The 17,764-nt window shown below is 62.4% G+C and overlaps 3 protein-coding genes across 6 annotated transcripts; 2 read left to right on the top strand and 1 right to left on the bottom strand.

The window, feature by feature from the left end:
* Window positions 1-447: 447 nt before the first annotated feature.
* NFKBIB (NFKB inhibitor beta) lies at window positions 448-4,218 on the bottom strand. 2 transcript variants are annotated; one of them, XM_074930793.1, is made up of 7 exons: window positions 3,622-4,218; window positions 3,115-3,220; window positions 2,771-3,011; window positions 1,747-1,835; window positions 1,393-1,636; window positions 821-828; window positions 448-703 (listed from the first exon to the last, which is right to left on the bottom strand). In XM_074930793.1, the coding sequence occupies exons 1-7, from the start codon at window positions 4,212-4,214 to the stop codon at window positions 656-658; spliced, it is 1,329 nt and encodes a 442-aa protein (XP_074786894.1). In that variant the 5' UTR covers window positions 4,215-4,218; the 3' UTR covers window positions 448-655. The 2 variants fall into 2 exon arrangements, with proteins under 2 accessions (XP_074786894.1, XP_074786893.1); XM_074930792.1 differs by lacking the exon at window positions 821-828 and having other exon boundaries at window positions 1,397-1,636.
* On the top strand, window positions 4,143-7,287 carry SIRT2 (sirtuin 2). The gene is made up of 14 exons (XM_074930794.1): window positions 4,143-4,228; window positions 4,314-4,360; window positions 4,480-4,519; window positions 4,652-4,768; window positions 4,899-4,940; window positions 5,036-5,142; window positions 5,307-5,363; window positions 5,471-5,539; window positions 5,646-5,775; window positions 6,024-6,083; window positions 6,188-6,243; window positions 6,398-6,445; window positions 6,988-7,054; window positions 7,168-7,287. Exons 1-13 carry the CDS (start codon window positions 4,213-4,215, stop codon window positions 7,012-7,014), a joined length of 816 nt encoding a protein of 271 aa, XP_074786895.1. The 5' UTR covers window positions 4,143-4,212; the 3' UTR covers window positions 7,015-7,054; window positions 7,168-7,287.
* Window positions 7,288-8,473: 1,186 nt separating this feature from the next.
* On the top strand, window positions 8,474-16,915 carry HNRNPL (heterogeneous nuclear ribonucleoprotein L). 3 transcript variants are annotated; one of them, XM_074930788.1, is made up of 13 exons: window positions 8,474-8,707; window positions 9,385-9,503; window positions 9,579-9,816; window positions 9,937-10,022; window positions 10,260-10,356; window positions 10,442-10,514; window positions 13,479-13,550; window positions 14,120-14,400; window positions 14,482-14,603; window positions 14,685-14,886; window positions 16,379-16,436; window positions 16,527-16,655; window positions 16,752-16,915. In XM_074930788.1, the coding sequence occupies exons 1-13, from the start codon at window positions 8,483-8,485 to the stop codon at window positions 16,808-16,810; spliced, it is 1,761 nt and encodes a 586-aa protein (XP_074786889.1). In that variant the 5' UTR covers window positions 8,474-8,482; the 3' UTR covers window positions 16,811-16,915. The 3 variants fall into 3 exon arrangements, with proteins under 3 accessions (XP_074786889.1, XP_074786888.1, XP_074786890.1); XM_074930787.1 differs by lacking the exon at window positions 8,474-8,707 and having other exon boundaries at window positions 13,479-13,555; window positions 14,044-14,400; window positions 16,560-16,655; XM_074930789.1 differs by lacking the exon at window positions 8,474-8,707 and having other exon boundaries at window positions 16,560-16,655.
* Window positions 16,916-17,764: the final 849 nt, after the last annotated feature.

A 17,764-nucleotide genomic window follows, 5' to 3' on the forward strand; every position in this document is an offset into this window, starting at 1 on the left:
GTGTTCTTTGCACACACCTCCGCAATCCATGTGCATTCCCACACGAACGTACCCTCTAGTTACACACACGTTCTCTGCCCTCACACGTGACCCATGTACTCACACGCGTGTGCTGTTTGCACACACGTTCTCTGCACAGTCTGCACGCACGTGCAATCTACGCGCGTTCCCACCCGCGTGCACACTGCACACGTTCTCCACACGTAAACCCCTGTACGTTCACACCCGTGCTGTTTGCACACGCGTGTGCAATCCACGCGCGGGCTCACGTGCTCTTGGCACGTCCTCTGCGCACACGCGGCCCACGCACATTCACGCGCGTGTTCCCTCCCCTACGCAGCCCACGTGCCCTCACACACGCGTGCGCCGCGTCTGCACGCGCGCACGCACACCATCCGCGTGCGCTCGCACACGCGTGTGAGGAGGAAGAGGAGGGCGGCGGGGCCGCACGTGGCCGAACGCTTCTTTATTTTACAACAACCCATAGAAATCCTCTACGCTACGACAGGGACTGGTTTTTTTTAGGGGGGGGGCAGGATTGGGGGGTTCAGGAGGTTGGGGGGGGGAGCGGGGGCTCCCCCAAAGTCCATCCAACGGCGTCGGGAGCCCCCGGATAAATAGGGGGAGGTTTTTGGGGGGGCCCGGGGGGGCCCCGTCAGTCCAGGCAGCGCCCGCTGTTGATGACGATGTCATCGTATTCCTCCTGGGGGGGGGACACACACACACACACACCCAGAGCTCAGCACCCCCCCGCCGTTTTTTTTTTTTTTGGGGGGGCCCCCCTCTCCCTCCCAGCACCCCTGGAAACCCCCCCAAACACCCCAAAACCTTAACACCCCCCCCCCAAGCCTGGGCACCTCTGCCCCTCCCAGCACACCCCCCCCCCCCCCCCCCCCGCCATTTTAGGAGGCTGCTGAGAGTGAAGTGAGCCCCCCCCCCCCCATTTTTAGGGGGCTACTGAGTGCACAATGAGCCCCCCCCCCCAACTTTTAGGGGTGCTGAGAGCCATGCGGGCCCCCCCCAACTTTTAGGGGGCTACTGAGTGCACTATGACCCCCCCCCCCCCCCCCCCAGTTTTAGGGGGCTGTTGAGAGCCAAACAAGCCCCCCCCCCCCCAGATTTTTAGGGGTTGCTGAGAGCCAGGCGCCCCCCCACGCTTTTAGGGGGCTACTGAGTGCACTATAAGCCCCCCCCCCCCCAACTTTTATGGGTTGCTGAAAGCCAGGCGGCCCCCCCACGCTTTTAGGGGGCTACTGAGTGCACTATGAGGCCCCCCCCCAAAAAAATTTTACGGGTTGCTAAGAGCCAAGCAGGCCCCCTGCCCCTTCACATCGAGTAAAACCGAGAGGATTATTATTATTAATTTTTTTTTTTTTGGGGGGGGGGCATCACTTACGTCGCTGTCGTCACCCTCGTCGGGGCTGTCGTCGGACTGGCCGGGGGGGTCGGGCGCCCCGAAGCGTCGCAGCAGGGGGGGCAGGCGGGGGTCGGGGCGGTGCCGGGCGCTGTACAGGGGGGTGTAACCCACGTACATGCGGGCGCCCGGGTCCGCGCCGGCGCGCAGGAGGCACTCGGCCACCTCGGGGCTCTGCGCCTCCACGGCCAAGTGCAGGGGGCTGCGCCCGCAGCTGGGCTCCTGCAGGGGAGAGGGGGGGGCGAAATAAAAAGGCGGGGGGGTGAAGGGGGTGGATGGGACCCCAAAATGACCCCCGACCCCCCCCCTCCCGCCTCCAGAAGGGAGCTCACGGCTTTGTTGAGGTCGGCGCCGGCGCTCAGCAGCAGCTCCACCATCTCCAGGTCCTTGCGCAGGACGGCGATGTGCAGGGGGGTGTAACCTGCCCCCGGGGGGGGGTGCGGCAGCGTTAGGGCCCCCCCACGCAGCTCCAGGGGGCGTTCTCAGCCCCACAGAGTCCCCCCTCAGCCCCACAGAGTGTGTGTGTGTGTGTCCAGCTGGTTGGGGCATGTCCAGCCCCAGGGTGTGCCCCCCCCCACCCCCCCAGCCTCATAGGGGACCCCCAGACCCACACCATGTCCCCCCCCAGCCCCACACCATGTCCCCCCCCAGCCCCATAGGGACCCCCAGCCCCACACCATGTCCCCCCCCCAGCCCCATAGGGACCCCCAGACCCACACCATGTCCCCCCCCCAGCCCCATAGGGACCCCCAGCCCCACACCATGTCCCCCCCCCAGCCCCATAGGGACCCCCAGCCCCACACCATGTCCCCCCCCCAGCCCCATAGGGACCCCCAGACCCACACCATGTCCCCCCCCCCAGCCCCATAGGGACCCCCAGACCCACACCATGTCCCCCCCCCAGCCCCATAGGGACCCCCAGACCCACACCATGTCCCCCCCCAGCCCCACAGGGACCCCCAGCCCCACACCATGTCCCCCCCCCAGCCCCACAGGGAATCCCCAGCCCCACACCACGTCGTACCCCCAGCCCCACACCATGTCCCCCCCTGCAGCACCACAGGGGACCCCCAGCCCCACACCATGTCCCCCCCCAGCCCCACAGGGGATCCCCAGCCCCACACCATGTCCCCCCCCCCCGCAGCACCACAGGGGATCCCCAGACCCACAGTGTGTGTGTCCCCCCCCCCGCCCAGCAACCCCCTCCTCCACGTCCCTGTGCCACAGATCCCCAGTATAACCCCCCCCCCGCATCTTCCCCCACAGCATCCCCCCACCCTCCCACTCCCCACAACATCCCCCCCCCCGACGCTGTCCCCCCCCCCCCCCCCCCCGTCCATCCCGCCGTCCCCTCACCGTCGTAGTTGACGCTGTCGAGCTGAGCGCGCGTCTCCTCCTCCTCCTCTTCATCGCGGGGGGCCTGGGGGGTGCGGGGGGGCCCCAGCAGGTGCCGGGCGCAGCCCCGACGGCCCTCGCGGCAGGCGAGGTGCAGCGCCGTGTGCCCCCCCCGCTCCTGCACGCACAGCCCCGCGCCCGCCGCCCGCAGCTTCCGCACGAAGCCCGACAGGCCCAGGATGACGGCGATGTGCAAGGCCGTCTATGGGAAAGGGGGAGGCGGAGGGGGGGCAGAAAAACCCCTCAGGGGGGAGCCCAACTTTTTTTTTTTTTTCACACCCCCCCCCCCTCAGCCTTCTCCGTACCTGCCCCAGGTCGTTCTGCAGGTCCAGGTACTCGGTGCCCCCCGTGTACTGGAGGATGGAGTCCAGGAAAGCTTCGTGCTCGTGGATGACGGCCAAGTGCAGGGCCCTGGCGGGGGGGGGACACACACAGCGTTATGGGGGGGGACACATAGCGTTATGGGGGGGGTCCCACCACCCCCAGCCCCACACTGGGGGTCCCCAGAAGAACAAGACAGGGGCAGAGATAAGGGGGGGGAGCAGGGGATGCGCCTCACAGGGTGCAGCGAGGCCCCGTATGTGCGCGGCGGGGGGGCAAGGGGTCTCCGGGGGGGCCAAGGGGACCCCGGGGCAGAGCGGGGGGAGCAGGACCCGCTGTCAGAGCTCTCCCGGGACCGGAATCCCTCCGCTCCGTCGGCCCGGGGCTGGGGACTCGCCCCGCTGCCGCGGGGTACAGGGGTCGCCCCACCGCTCCTCCCCCGCGACGAGTCCGGGGGTCCCGTATCTGCCGCCCCCCGGTCCCGCACTCACGTGTCGCCGTCCTCGGTGAGGAAGCCCAGGACGTGCCGTAGCCAGGCCGCGGGGTCCACAGCGGCCGGTGGTGGTGGTGGCGGCGGCGGCGGCGACACCGCCACGGCCTCCTCGGGAGGCTCGGCGAGGCAGACGGCGCCTACGGCTGCCGTGACGGGGCCCAAGGCCGGGCCGGGGCTGGCGGGCCCGGGGCTGGCGGGCAGCGGCCCCAGCTGCCCCTCGCCCAGCGAGCCCAGGCCGCTGTCGCACCACTCATCGCTCTCGGGCCGCTTCACCTCACCGGGAGACACCGGCGCCGCCGCCTCCGCGGCCGCCATACCGGGCCGGGCCGCGTTCAGGCCCGCGCCGCCATAGAGCCGCCGCCGCCGTCCCGGGAAATCCCCGCCGGGCCCGGCGATGGCGGCCGCGCGGTGCCTGCCGGGACCCGTAGTCTTCACAGCACTTCCGGGAGAGGGCGGGGCGCGCGGGGCACGCCGGGAAGGGGCGGTGCTTACTCCACCTATCAGCGCTCGCCCGCGGTGCGTGCCGGGAGGTGTGGCGGGGCGGCGCGGTGCATGCCGGGAGGTGTGGCCGGGGTAGTGCCCAGCGCCCATGGCTGAGCCGGACGGTAACGGGGAGGGACCGGGGGGGCGGCGGCGGCGGCACCCCCCGGTTTGCAGCCCCTGACACCCCCTTTTCTCCGTCCCCACCAGCTCCCAGTGCCTGCGGGGACGAGGCCGAGCGGGACACGGACTCACCGGTGAGTGCCCGGCGGTGCGGGTCCCCTTCCCGGTACCGGTAGCCAGGCCCCGGTTAGGCCTCTCCGGGGATGGAGCCCGCCCGGTATCACCGGCTGAGCTGCCCCCCCCACCTCGACAGGTCTCCGACACCGATCCCGGCGCTTCGGCTGACCCCGAAAGTACGTGCGGGGGAGCCGGGGGGTGGGGGGCGAGGCCCCGCTCCCGGGCCGGGGGGGTCCCGGTGGTGGCGGCGGCGGCGGGGGGGTGCCCGGTGGTTGATCTTTCTTCCCCCGCCCCCCCCGCCGGTACAGTGGAGCTGCTACGGAACCTGCTGTCGCGGACGCTGGGGCTGGGAGGGGAGAAACCGGAGAAGGTGTTGGATGAGCTGACGCTGGAGGGAGTGAGCCGGTTCCTGCGCAGCGAGAAATGTACGGGGGGGGGGGCTCGGGGGGGCAGTTGGGGGGCTCGGGGGGGCGGTTTGGGGGGGCGGGAGAGGATTTGGGGAGGGGCAGGGCCTGGGCTGCGCCCCTCAGCCCCCCCCCTGTTTCCCCTCCCCAGGTAAGAACGTCGTGTGCATGGTGGGTGCCGGGATCTCCACCTGTGAGTACGGTTTTGGGGGCGGGGGGGGGATATGGGGGCGCTGTCACCATGGGGGGGGGGTGTGGGGTGTGTCTTGATGTACCCCCCCACCGCAGCCGCCGGGATCCCCGATTTCCGCTCGCCCGGCACCGGGCTCTACGCCAACCTGCAGAGCTACAACCTGCCCTACCCCGAGGCCATCTTCGAGATCAGCTTTTTTAAGGTAAAAAAAAAAAAAAATCCCCCCCCCCCCCCCCCCCAAAAAAAAAAATCATTTGGGGTCCCCCCAAGAGTTTAGGGGGGTGCCCCAGACCTCTTGGGGGGCTCAGAGACACCCCCCGCCATCCCCTGAGAGCCGCGTCTGCCTCCCCCCCCCCCCCCCCCCAGAAACACCCCGAGCCCTTTTTCGCTCTGGCACGGGAGCTCTACCCGGGGCAGTTCAAGGTAAGACCCTCCCCTGCCTCAGTTTTCCCTCTCAGCCCCCCCAGAATGCTGGGGGGGGGCTCCCCCCACCCCACCGACCCCCCCCCTTTTCATCCCGTCTCCCTCAGCCCACGGTGTGTCACTACTTCATGCGGCTGCTGCAGGAGAAGGGGCTGCTGCTGCGCTGCTACACCCAGGTAGGGACCCCCCCCCCCTCGGCCCCGTTACTGGTTTTGGGGTGCTGGGGGGGGAAATTATTGGGGTACCCCTGACCCCCTGCTCCCCCCCCCCCCCCCCCGGCAGAACATCGACACGCTGGAGCGGGTGGCGGGGCTGGAGCCCGAGCGGTTGGTGGAGGCTCACGGCACCTTCTTCACCTCCCACTGCCTGCGCCCCTCCTGCCGCCAGCCCTACGGCCTGCGCTGGATGAAGGGTACGGGGGGGGGCGTGGGGGGGGGCGTGGGGACCCCCCCCTCGGGGAGCGGGACCCCCCCCGGGGCACCGCTGATGCTTTAGGGGGGGGCAGCGTGTCCCTGGGTGGGCAAGGAGACCTTATTCTATGGGAGAAGGGGCAATAGGAGCCTGTTCTCCCCCAGCCCGCCCCCCCCCCCCCCCAGTGCCCCCCCCCCTATCTTTTTGCGCCCCCCCCCTCCACTGAACTCTCCCCGTTTTTTTTCCCAGAACGGATTTTCTCCTCCCTCGTCCCCAAATGTGAGAAGTGCCAGAGCGTGGTGAAACCCGGTGAGTTTGGGAGGGGGTCGGTAGCTGGGGGGGGGGCCAATGCCCCAAGGGGGCACATGAGGCCCCCCCCTCAATGCCTCTACTCCCCCCCCCACCCCCCCCAGACATCGTTTTTTTCGGGGAGAGCCTTCCCTCGCGCTTCTTCACCCTCCTGCAGTCGGTGAGTGGTTGAGGGGGGGAGACATGGGGACCCTGAAAACCCCCCCCCCTGGATTTAGGAGGGGGGACGCACAAGGGCCCTGAAATCCCCCCCCCCAAAAAAAAAAAAAAAGGGGGTGACAGGGACAGACTGATGACATCCCGTCTCCCCCCAGGATTTCCAGAAGGTCGACCTGCTCCTCATCATGGGCACCTCGCTGCAGGTCCAGCCCTTCGCCTCCCTCGTCAGCAGGTTGGACCCCCCCGGGGCCCCCCCCGTCCCCCCGTAACACCCCGCTGCCCCCCCCCCATGATCCTCCTCTTCCCCCCCCACCCTGCAGGGTCCCCACCAACACCCCGCGGCTCCTCATCAACAAGGAGAAAACAGGGCAGGTGAGGAGCAGGGGGGGTTTGGGGGGGCATGTTAGTGGGGACAGATGGGGTTGGGGGCACTGGGGGGGGGGGGGGGGGCAGGTGCTGCTGCCCCCCCCCCTCTCAGTCCCCATTTTTCTCCCCCCTAGAGTGACCCCCTCATGTCCCTCATGGGCTTCGGCTGCGGGATGGACTTTGATTCGGACAAAGCTTACAGGCACGGGGGGGGTTTGGGGGGCTGGGGGGGAGGCTGGGACACCCAGCTTCCACAGCGGGGCAGTCTGTACGCTCTAACAGAGTGCTGGGGGGGGTTAGGGCCCCCCTAAAATGGTTTGGGCCCCCCCCCCCTCCTCGGCCTGCACCACGCTCCCCATGGGTCCCTCTGTCCCCGCAGGGACGTGGCCTGGCTGGGGGAGTGTGACGCCGGCTGCCTGGCGCTGGCCGAGCTGCTGGGCTGGAAGGTACCTCCCTGCTCCCTGGGAAATTTTGGGGGGGGGTCCTGACCTCTATGTGCGCCCCCCCCCCCCCCCCCCCGAAAAAAAAAAATCGCTCACCGACCTCGTTCCGTTTGCAGAAAGAGCTGGAGGAGCTGGTGAGGAGGGAGCACGCTGCCATTGACGCCAAGGCCGCGCAGGAGGACGAGGCGAAAGCCCGGGGGGGCGAAGGGAAAACCCGGGGGGGCGATGGCGAGGCCCGGGGGGGCGATGACGGGGCTGCGGGGGCCACCGGTGAGCACCGGGGGGGCAGCCAGGCCCCTGTGCCGTAGCACGGGGACATGAAATGGCTGCAGAGGGGGGGTTATCGCCCTCGTCTGTTCCCATTCGGGGAGCGGGGACGGGGGGGGGGACACCGGGTTTGGGCCCCCTCCGTGTCCCAGGAACGGGGTGGGGGGGGGCCCGGGGGTTACAGTTGTGTGTGTGGGGGGGGGGGGGGTCCCTGGTTACTGGGAGATACTGGGACCAGGAGCAAAGGGGAAACTGGTGTGGCGGTCCCTGGTTAGTGGAGGGGGGGGGGGTGTCTCCAGTTACTGGGGGTTACTGGTGTCGGGATTCCCGGTTACTGGTGCGGGGGGGTCCCCGGGATTGTGGGGGGTGCTGGGGCCGCCCCCGCTGGCAGCGCGCAGCCTGGGGGGAGTCCCCCCAGCTCCTGCCCCGTTCGTGGAGACCCCAACCCTCCCCTTTTGCCGCTTTTTCGCGGTATTTGTGCAATAAAGCGGTTTATTTCTAAAACGTGGCGGCGTCCTGCCCGGCGCGGAGGGTCCTTCCCGCCCTCGGGGGTCTCTGCCTGAGGGGCTCCGGAGGGCGGGGCCAGCGCCAACTGGCGCGGGCCAATCCGAAGTGAAGGGTGAGGGAAGCGGCCAATCGGAGCGCTGCGTGGTGGGCGCGGGGGTTGATGGGCGGGAGGGTTAGTCAATGGGTGAGGGGCCGTCCTGGCGGGAGAAGCTGAAGAGTGTGGAGGGGTAAGAGAGGGGCCAATCAGAGCCCAGCGTGGTTGATTGGCGTTGCCTTTGACCAATAGCCGGACGAGCCGCTGCCGAAAGGCCCTCTGGGAGTACGCGGAGAGGCGGTAGACGAAGGCGGAGTCTGAGCGCTGGGCCATGAAGAAGGGCAGAGCGCCGTTCAGACAGGCAGCCGCTCCATCCAACCAGCTCGGTGGGCGGGCGGACGGTCGCTGGCTGAGGCCAATAAAAGGCGGTGACGCCATTGACGGGCAGAAGAACGGGCCAATGAACGCGGCGTCGGCGGGCCGGCGGGCCCAATGGGGGCGAAGGGCGGGGCCGATGGCGGAGGGGCAGCGCAGCGAGCCAATGGGCTTGGAGTCCCGCTTTGAGTGGCGGGGGGGCGGGCCAATAGGGGCGTGGCAGAGGCGGCGCGGCGGAGTGAGGCGCCATGTCGCGGCGGCGGTGGCGGGGCCCGCAGAGCGCTGAGGGCAGCGGCCGCGGGGGCGAGATGGGGAAGATGGCGGCGGGCGGGGGCGGCTCGGGCCGTTACTACGGCGGAGGCGGCGGGGGCGGCGAGGGCGGCCGCGCTCCCAAGCGCCAGAAGACCGAGAACGCGGAGCCGCCGCCTCACGGGCTGGGGGGGGCCGCCGGCGGGCCCGGCGCCGTCGGAGCGGTGAGCGGGGGGCGGCCGGGGAGGGCGGGCGGGGGTGTCATGGCGGGGCCTGGGGAGGGAGGGGGGGGGGGGCAGGCGCACGCCGGGGCCTGAGCCGGGCGAGCTGCGGAGGCGGGATGAGGCCTGAGGGGGCGAAACGTGCCCTTTGGGGGGGTAAATGGGGCGGATCGCGGCCTGGCGGGGGGGGGGGGGTGTCAGAGCAGGGGCAGGTGGAGCCTGAGAGGGGTGGAAATGGGGGGCGGGGTAGTTCTGGGGGACCAGGAGAGGGTATGGGGGATGTTTAGGGGGTCCGGGGCTACCTGGAGGGGATATGGGCCAGGTCACGGTCCCGGGGAGCTCAGGTCAGGGCTTGGGGTTAGACAGGGTCAGGCCTCGGGGCGCGCCGTCAGGGAGAGGGGAAACGGTTTTCAAGGGGCAGGGCTGGACCACGAGGGCCTGCGGGCCTTTGCGTGCATCCCCCAGCAGCCCCGGGCGGTCTTTCATCGCCTCGAGTTCAAAACCGTTCCCTTTTTTAACCACTGAGACGGCACCCTCAGGGATGGGTGGAGAGCGGGCTGAGATTCACGGGGCGGTTTTTCTTGGTGGTGCCCCGGACGTAGAGAATTTTGGTGGAGTTTTGGGGAATAAAGAGGTTTGGGTAGGCACCGAAGTGAGCCGACCCTTTTTTCTCCCGCCAGGAAAACTACGATGACCCCCACAAGACACCCGCTTCCCCCGTGGTGCATATCCGAGGGCTGATCGATGGCGTCGTGGAGGCCGATCTCGTGGAGGCCCTGCAGGAGTTTGGCCCCATCAGGTGAGGGGACACGTCGGGGGGGTGGCACGTGGTGGCACTGCGGGCTCGGTCTAACCGTGGTCTTCACTGTCTCAGCTACGTGGTGGTGATGCCCAAGAAGAGACAAGCGCTGGTGGAGTTTGAGGATATTCTCGGCGCCTGCAACGCTGTTAATTACGCAGCTGACAACCAGATTTACATTGCTGGTCACCCCGCCTTCGTTAACTACTCTACGAGCCAGAAGATATCCCGCCCCGGGGACACGGACGATTCCAGGGGCGTCAACAACGTTTTGCTCTTCACCATCCTCAACCCCATCTACTCTATCACGACGGTGGGTGACGACATGCTGGGGGAACCTGAGGGTTTTGGGAATGGCACACGCTGTTTTGGGGGGGCTGCTGCTGTCCCTCAGCCAGGTCCCTCACGCCTTCTCGCCTCTCTCATCCCGCAGGATGTGCTCTACACCATCTGCAACCCCTGTGGTCCCGTGCAGAGGATCGTTATCTTTAGGAAAAACGGCGTCCAGGCCATGGTGGAATATCCTTCCGTGCTCTCAGAACCCAGGGCTGCCTCTTTTCTGTTGTTTTTTTGTTTGTTTCTTTTTTTTCTGTGTGTTGGTTTGGCTCTGCCTTGGCCGCGCGCTGACGCGTTCCGGCCGGCTACAGGGTGGGAACTGAGGGTTTTCCGACACGCGGCGAGGTCGGATCTGTTCTTCCCAACAACAAAACTTCTCCCTAAAGCCACTTTTCCATCAACATCCTTAACGCCACCAACGTTTGACTCGGTGCAGAGCGCCCAGCGAGCCAAGGCGTCCCTCAACGGGGCCGACATTTATTCCGGGTGCTGCACGCTGAAGATCGAATACGCCAAGGTGAGTTGAGCGTCGCCTCCAGCAGCACCCACCCCTCCACGAGGGTGACGCTGCTGACACCGTTTTTCCGGGTGTTTTCTCACAGCCCACACGCCTCAACGTTTTCAAGAACGATCAGGATACCTGGGATTACACCAACCCCAACCTCAGCGGACAAGGTAATCCCCGATGAAGCGCTTTGTACCTTCACACACGGGTCGGGCACAAGCACTCTCATACCGACCCACAATTAATGTAATGCCATTCGCCTGCCCGGACCTTCAGCCGGAGCTGGCGGGGGCTTGACGGGGACACGGGGAGGGGCGAATTGAGGTGAAAAAACGGAGCGGCGATGGCCGGGGGTTTCTCTCGGCGGTTTGTTCAGCGCGTTGTTTGTCGGGGAGTCTCGGTGTCAGGCGTGTGAAACGAGGGGGAGTCTTTGCACCACTGCTACGCCGTTGTTTTTATTTATTTTTTTTTTAATTGTTATCTATTGGATGAGTTTCTGGTTGTTTTGGGAGGGAGGGGTGGAAGTGCCATTGCTTTCTTGTCTCTGCCCCGCTGCCGGCTCTCTGTGTGCCTCATCTTCTGAACTGGATTTACCCCAAATCAGGGCCCCGTCGCCCTCCCGGAGCCAAGGGGCGAGTTGGAAACGCCCTTGGCCTGGCAAGGGGGCACCCAGCCCTTCTGTAAAAACCGGTGGGAGGACCCCCAGTTCCCTTGAACCTAATGGGGGGGGTGCATGAAAAAAAAAAAAAAAAAAAAAGACACCCCACCCTAAAAAAAGCCTCTGCTGCAGGAGCTGGAGTGGGTGTTTTCCCCCCTCCCAGCTGGATGCCGGGGCGGCCGTCGGTGCCCCCCCGCGTTGGGCTGTGCAGGGTCAGCCCCCCGCACGAGGAGCTCGGCGACACTCGTTTTGGGGATTTTTTAAAATTTATTTTTTTTTGTTTACTGGTTTAAAGCTGAGGTGTCGGCGCCGGACGGCTGGAAGCGGGGACAGGGGCGGGTCAGGGTGGGGAGTTTGGTGGAGGGGCAGGGGTGGGGGGACGTCGGGCTTTGCTGCGGGAACCGCCGAGCCACCGTCTGCCGGACGCCCCCCCCCCTGCTTTTCAAAGCTGCAGAGCCGTTGGGGTGCTGACGCAAGCAATGGCATTACATGACTTTTAGCGAGGCGATGGGGGAGCGCGGGGCGGAGCGGGGAGGGCGAGGGCAAAGCTCTCCTCCCAGGTACATACCGTAGAAGATGTGCAGAGCCGCAGGGGCGCGAGGGGGGCTCGCTGGGAAGCGGGTGGCTTGGGGAGGGCGGGCTTGGGGGTGGTAACGCGGCCTTTCCCAGCTCCGAGCAGTCATTTGTACATAACCCCGGGGACCGTACTACAGCGGAAGTCCCGAATGGGCCGTGACCTGCCTCTGCACATTCCTCACACCACCACACAGTGTAGAAACCTTTACTGGAGAAAACACGCAGCATCCAGAAACAAAGCACCAGCTTGAGCTCATTACAGCAAGGACACAACACCGTGGCCCAAGGACTATCTACAGCACAAAGAAAGAGGCGCAGCATGCCACAGCAGGTTTATTTACCAAAACCAGACCCAGCCGAACCCACGAATGTACACAGAACTAGAAAACACAGCCCACAGGGTCCTCAAAACAAGCCCAGCAGCGCTCTTACCGGAGACCGGAATAGATCTGAGGCCCTCCAAGACCTTAGGATTGTTCTCAGCACGGTTTGGTTTGGGAGAGCAGTTCCTTTGCTTTACGCTGTTTCTCCTGCAGTCCTCAACCATATCAGCGCCAGGAGGAGAAAAAAAAAAAAAAAACAAACAAACAAACCAAACCAAACCCAAAAAAAAAACCAAACCAAAAAAAACCAAACAAACAAACAAAAAAAAAAAAACCAACACCAGACCAGCCAACACAAAGCAGCCCAACCCCAAGGGCACACAGGTCCCTAGGAAGCCGTAGCTGGGGCTGTGCGGGTCTGGCCAGAGACACATTTTCATTACAGAGGAGACACGCACACGGGAAAGAGCTACACAGAGCCAGAAGCACCATTTTGTTACAGCACAACACAAAATGCAGGAGGTGAAACACGGAGGAACACATTTATCACACCTTTATGTCCTCACTCTCGGTATCTTCTGAGGACAAAACATCTGTGAGACCTTTTTTTTTTCATATACAAAAAAAAAAAAAAAAAAAAAATTATTTTTAATTTTTTTTTAAAAGAAAAATTGTAGCGGTTTTGTGCCTTTGACCTGTGTTTATGACTCTGAAACCATGTGATGCAGGGTCGCAGTGTATGTTTGATGGGACGCCATCTTTCAGAACTGTGCTAACTCACTCTTGAAGCGTCCAATGGTAAGAGAAATACAGAATTTTTATATGACAATGGACATTGTACTTTGTACTCCCGCTGTAAGTAGCCCTTTTCAATCTTTGTAATCGGCTCAGAATAAACCTGTACGAAACCCAGTCGTGTAAAGGGAAGAGAAGAGCAACTGTACGGTGACATGAGCGTGTTTTATGCCTTGTATGTGATGGCTCGTTTTAACCTGTTACTGCTGTTGCTTTGCTGCCTGTACCAGTCTCGCTCCCTCTCCCGTTTTGTCGGGTCGGGGAAGATGTCTTGCCACTTTTTTTTTTTTATTATTATTTAATTTATATTTTAATTTTTTTTATTTTCTGTACATTAATTTTTTTTTTTTTTTTCTAAATGGCTGTGTAGAAACTAGCAGCATCCCAGAGGTTGGGGGGCACGGAGTGGGGCGCTCCCCTCGCCGTACCTCCCCCCCTAGTTAGTTTAGAGGGGGGGCGGGGGGGGCCCAGGGCTGGTCCCTGGTGGGTGGGAGGGAGGGGGAAGGATTTGAGGGGGGCGGTTGTCCCGGGATTGGCCCCCTCGCTCCAGCCGGGGCTCTCCGTTCCCGCTGGGAGGAGACAACGGGGGTCCCGGTTGGGGTTTGGAGCCAACCCCGCCGTCGCCCTCCTGGGGTAGCTGGGGGGGGATCCCCAAAGCCTCCCCCAGGGCCAGGCTCAGGCATCGGGGACTTGAAGGGGCCCCCCCGGTGCCCTGGGGAGCGGTGTGTGTCCCCCCTCCCCACTCATCCCGAGACCACCCTAACCTCTCCTTCCACCCACAGGAGACCCGAGTGGAAACCCCAACAAGCGCCAGCGGCAGCCCCCGCTCCTGGGAGACCACCCTGCAGAGTATGGTACGGTGCTCCTCACAATGGGGGGGGGAAACCGCAATGTTGGGGGGGTCCTGAGAGGGGAAACGCAATGTCGGGGTGTTCTAGTGGGGGGAAACATGATGTCAGGAGGAAAACACAACGTCAGGGGGTCCTGGAGGGGGAGAAACATAATGCTGGGGGGTCCTGGGGGGGGGAAAACATAATTGGGGGGGGGAAAATATGGTGTTGGGGGGTCCTGGGGGGGAGAAACGTGATGCTGAGGAGCCCTTGGGGAGGGGAAACACAATGTCGGGGGGTCCTGGGAGGGGAAACACAATGTCGGGGGGTCCTGGGAGGGGAAACACAATGTTGGGGGGTCGTGGAGGGAAAATGTGATACTGGGGGGCCCTTGGGGAGGGAAACGATGTCAGGGGGTTGGGGGGGGGGGAAACATGATGTCGGGGGGTCCTGGGGCGGGGGGAAGCCAACGTTGTGGGGTCCTGGGGGGAGAAACGTGGTGCTGGGGTGCACTTAGGGAAATAAGATGTTGGGGGGTCCTGGGGGGGGGAATAGGATGTTGGGGGGTCGTCTCCAACCCTCTCCCCACGCAGGAGGACCTCACGGCGGCTACCACGGGCACTACCACGACGAGGGTTACGGCCCCCCGCCGCCCCACTACGAAGGGAGGAGGATGGGCCCTCCGGTTGGGGGGCACCGCCGGGGTCCCAGCCGTTACGGCCCCCAATACGGGCACCCCCCGCCGCCCCCACCGCCGCCGGAGTACGGCCCCCACGCCGACAGCCCCGTCCTCATGGTTTACGGCTTGGATCAGTCCAAGATGAACTGCGACCGCGTCTTCAACATCTTCTGCCTCTACGGAAACGTGGAGAAGGTAAACGGGGAGACGGGGCTTCCCTGGGGGTTTGGGGTTGAGGAGGGGGGGGTGTCTCTGACACGTTTTCCCCCCTCGCAGGTGAAATTCATGAAGAGCAAACCAGGAGCGGCCATGGTGGAGATGGCGGATGGTTTCGCCGTGGACCGAGCCATCACCCACCTCAACAACAACTTCATGTTCGGGCAGAAACTCAACGTCTGGTGGGTCTCGGGCCAGGGGGGGTGGGTGGGGTGCTGAGGCGCCCTGCCCGCGGGGTGCTGAGGCCCTGCCCCGTCCCGCAGTGTCTCCAAGCAGCAGGCCATCATGCCAGGACAGTCCTACGGGCTGGAGGATGGATCTTGTAGCTACAAGGATTTCAGCGGCTCCCGCAACAATCGCTTCTCCACCCCCGAGCAGGCGGCCAAGAACAGGATCCAGCACCCCAGCAACGTCCTCCACTTCTTCAACGCGCCGCTGGAGGTGACCGAGGACAACTTCTACGAGGTACGGGGGCACCCGCCCCCCTCCTCTTCGCTGCTTCCTTTGCCGCCTTCTCCTTCTTCTTTTCTTCCCTTCTCTCTTTTTCTTCTTTTCTTTTTTTCTCCTTTTCGTCCTCCTCTTCCTTTTTGTCCTTCTTGTGTTTCTTCTCTTCCTCCTCCTCCTCCTCCCTTCTCTGTTTTCCTTCTCTTGCTTTTCCTCCTTCCTTTTTCCCCTCTTTGCTTTTCCTCCTTCCTTTTTCCCCTCTTTGCTTTTCTTCCTTTCTCCATTTTACTTCTCTTCCTTTTTCTCTTCTACTTTTCCCTTTTCCTTCTTCCTTCTGTTTTACTTCTCTTCGTTTTGCCTTTTCCGTCTCGTTTTGCCTTTTCCGTCTCGTTTTTTTGCCTTTTTTCCGTCTCGTTTTTTTGCCTTTTTTCCGTCTCGTTTTTTTGCCTTTTTTCCGTCTCGTTTTTTTGCCTTTTTTCCGTCTCGTTTTTTTGCCTTTTTTCCGTCTCGTTTTTTTGCCTTTTTTCCGTCTCGTTTTTTTGCCTTTTTTCCGTCTCGTTTTTTTGCCTTTTTTCCGTCTCGTTTTTTTGCCTTTTTTCCGTCTCGTTTTTTTGCCTTTTTTCCGTCTCGTTTTTTTGCCTTTTTTCCGTCTCGTTTTTTTGCCTTTTTTCCGTCTCGTTTTTTTGCCTTTTTTCCGTCTCGTTTTTTTGCCTTTTTTCCGTCTCGTTTTTTTGCCTTTTTTCCGTCTCGTTTTTTTGCCTTTTTTCCGTCTCGTTTTTTTGCCTTTTTTCCGTCTCGTTTTTTTGCCTTTTTTCCGTCTCGTTTTTTTGCCTTTTTTCCGTCTCGTTTTTTTGCCTTTTTTCCGTCTCGTTTTTTTGCCTTTTTTCCGTCTCGTTTTTTTGCCTTTTTTCCGTCTCGTTTTTTTGCCTTTTTTCCGTCTCGTTTTTTTGCCTTTTTTCCGTCTCGTTTTTTTGCCTTTTTTCCGTCTCGTTTTTTTGCCTTTTTTCCGTCTCGTTTTTTTGCCTTTTTTCCGTCTCGTTTTTTTGCCTTTTTTCCGTCTCGTTTTTTTGCCTTTTTTCCGTCTCGTTTTTTTGCCTTTTTTCCGTCTCGTTTTTTTGCCTTTTTTCCGTCTCGTTTTTTTGCCTTTTTTCCGTCTCGTTTTTTTGCCTTTTTTCCGTCTCGTTTTTTTGCCTTTTTTCCGTCTCGTTTTTTTGCCTTTTTTCCGTCTCGTTTTTTTGCCTTTTTTCCGTCTCGTGTTTTTGCCTTTTTTCCGTCTCGTGTTTTTGCCTTTTTTCCGTCTCGTTTTTTTGCCTTTTTTCCGTCTCCCTTCTTTTTTCTCTTCTTTTGCTTCTCTCCCCCTTTTTCTCCTGCTCTTCTGCTTCCTTCTCCTACTTCATCTTTTCCTTCCCTTCTCCCCTTTTCCTTCCTTCCTCCTCCTCCCCCTTTTCCTCCTCCCTTCTGCCGACCCCCCCCCCTCTCCATTTTTTTTTTTTCCCCCCTTTCCTCTCCCCAGATCTGCGACGAGCTCTGCGTGAAGCGACCCTCCTCCATCAAGGTCTTCTTGGGGAAGAGTAAGTTCCGGGGGGCAGGGAGCGGCCGCCCGGGGGGTGCTCCCTGCCCCGGGGGGGGCACGGGGGGGCAGGGCGGCACGGCCGCCGCAGCCACCGGGCTGAGGAAGGGACACCCCCCCGCAGGCGAACGCAGCTCCTCGGGGCTGCTCGAGTGGGACTCCAAGAGCGACGCCCTCGAGACCCTCGGCTTCCTCAACCACTACCAGATGAAGAACCCCAGTAAGTTGAGGTTTAGGGGGGGACACACACACACTGAGGAGGCCCCCCCCAAACCCTCCAGACCCCCCTAACCCCCCCCTCTTTCTTCTCCGCCAGACGGGCCGTACCCCTACACGCTGAAACTCTGCTTCTCCACGGCCCAGCACGCCTCCTAACCATGACCCCCCCACCCCGCGGGGGCCCCCACCACACCCACACACCCTTTTTTTTTTTTTTTTTTTTTTTTCTCCTTTTTTCTTCCCCCCAAACCTTTGTTTTTTTTAAAGGCTGATGTTTAGTAGTGACCACCCTGTGACCCAACCCCACGCCCCCCGCCTCTAGCCCCCCCCTCCTTCAACCATTTTTAAGGAGAGTTCAGAGTTCCCTTTAAGAATTATTGTTAAGAGTTATTGTTCTCGTTTTCCCCCCCCCCTCCCCAATTCCCCATCAGCCCCCCCCCCACCAGGCTTCACGCCTTTCAATAAACTCGTTTGGAAAACGGAGCCGGTGCTTTGGCGCTGGGGGCCCCGTTTTGGGGGGATTTGGGGCAAGGGGGGGGGGGGGGGTATTTATTTTTAGGGGTAATTGCGGGGTTCAACCGTGGCCTTGTCCCTGTCACCGGGGTGAGGGGAGGGGCACCTTTGCCTCGGGGCTGGGGGGGGATTAAAGGGCCCCTTTTGCCACGGGGGGGGGGGGGTTAAAGGGCCCCTTTTGCCACGGGGGGGTGGATTAAAGGGCCCCTTTTGCCACGGGGGGGTGGATTAAAGGGCCCCTTTTGCCACGGGGGGGTGGATTAAAGGGCCCCTTTTGCCTCGGGGAGGGATTAAAGGGGCACTTTTGCCTTGGGGGGGGTTAAAGGGGCACTTTTGCCTTGGGGGGGGTTAAAGGGGCACTTTTGCCTTGGGGGGGGTGGATTAAAAGGCCCCTTTCACCTCGGGAGGGGTTAAAGTGCCCCTTTTGCCTCGGGGGGTGATTAAAGTGCCCCTTTTGCCTCGGGGGGTGATTAAAGTGCCCCTTTTGCCTCGGGGGGTGATTAAAGTGCCCCTTTTGCCTCGGGGGGTGATTAAAGTGCCCCTTTTGCCTCGGGGGGTGATTAAAGTGCCCCTTTTGCCTCAGGGGGGAGTTTAAAG

This window comes from Athene noctua, chromosome 35, assembly GCF_965140245.1.
Source record: "Athene noctua chromosome 35, bAthNoc1.hap1.1, whole genome shotgun sequence".
Taxonomy (NCBI): domain Eukaryota; kingdom Metazoa; phylum Chordata; class Aves; order Strigiformes; family Strigidae; genus Athene; species Athene noctua.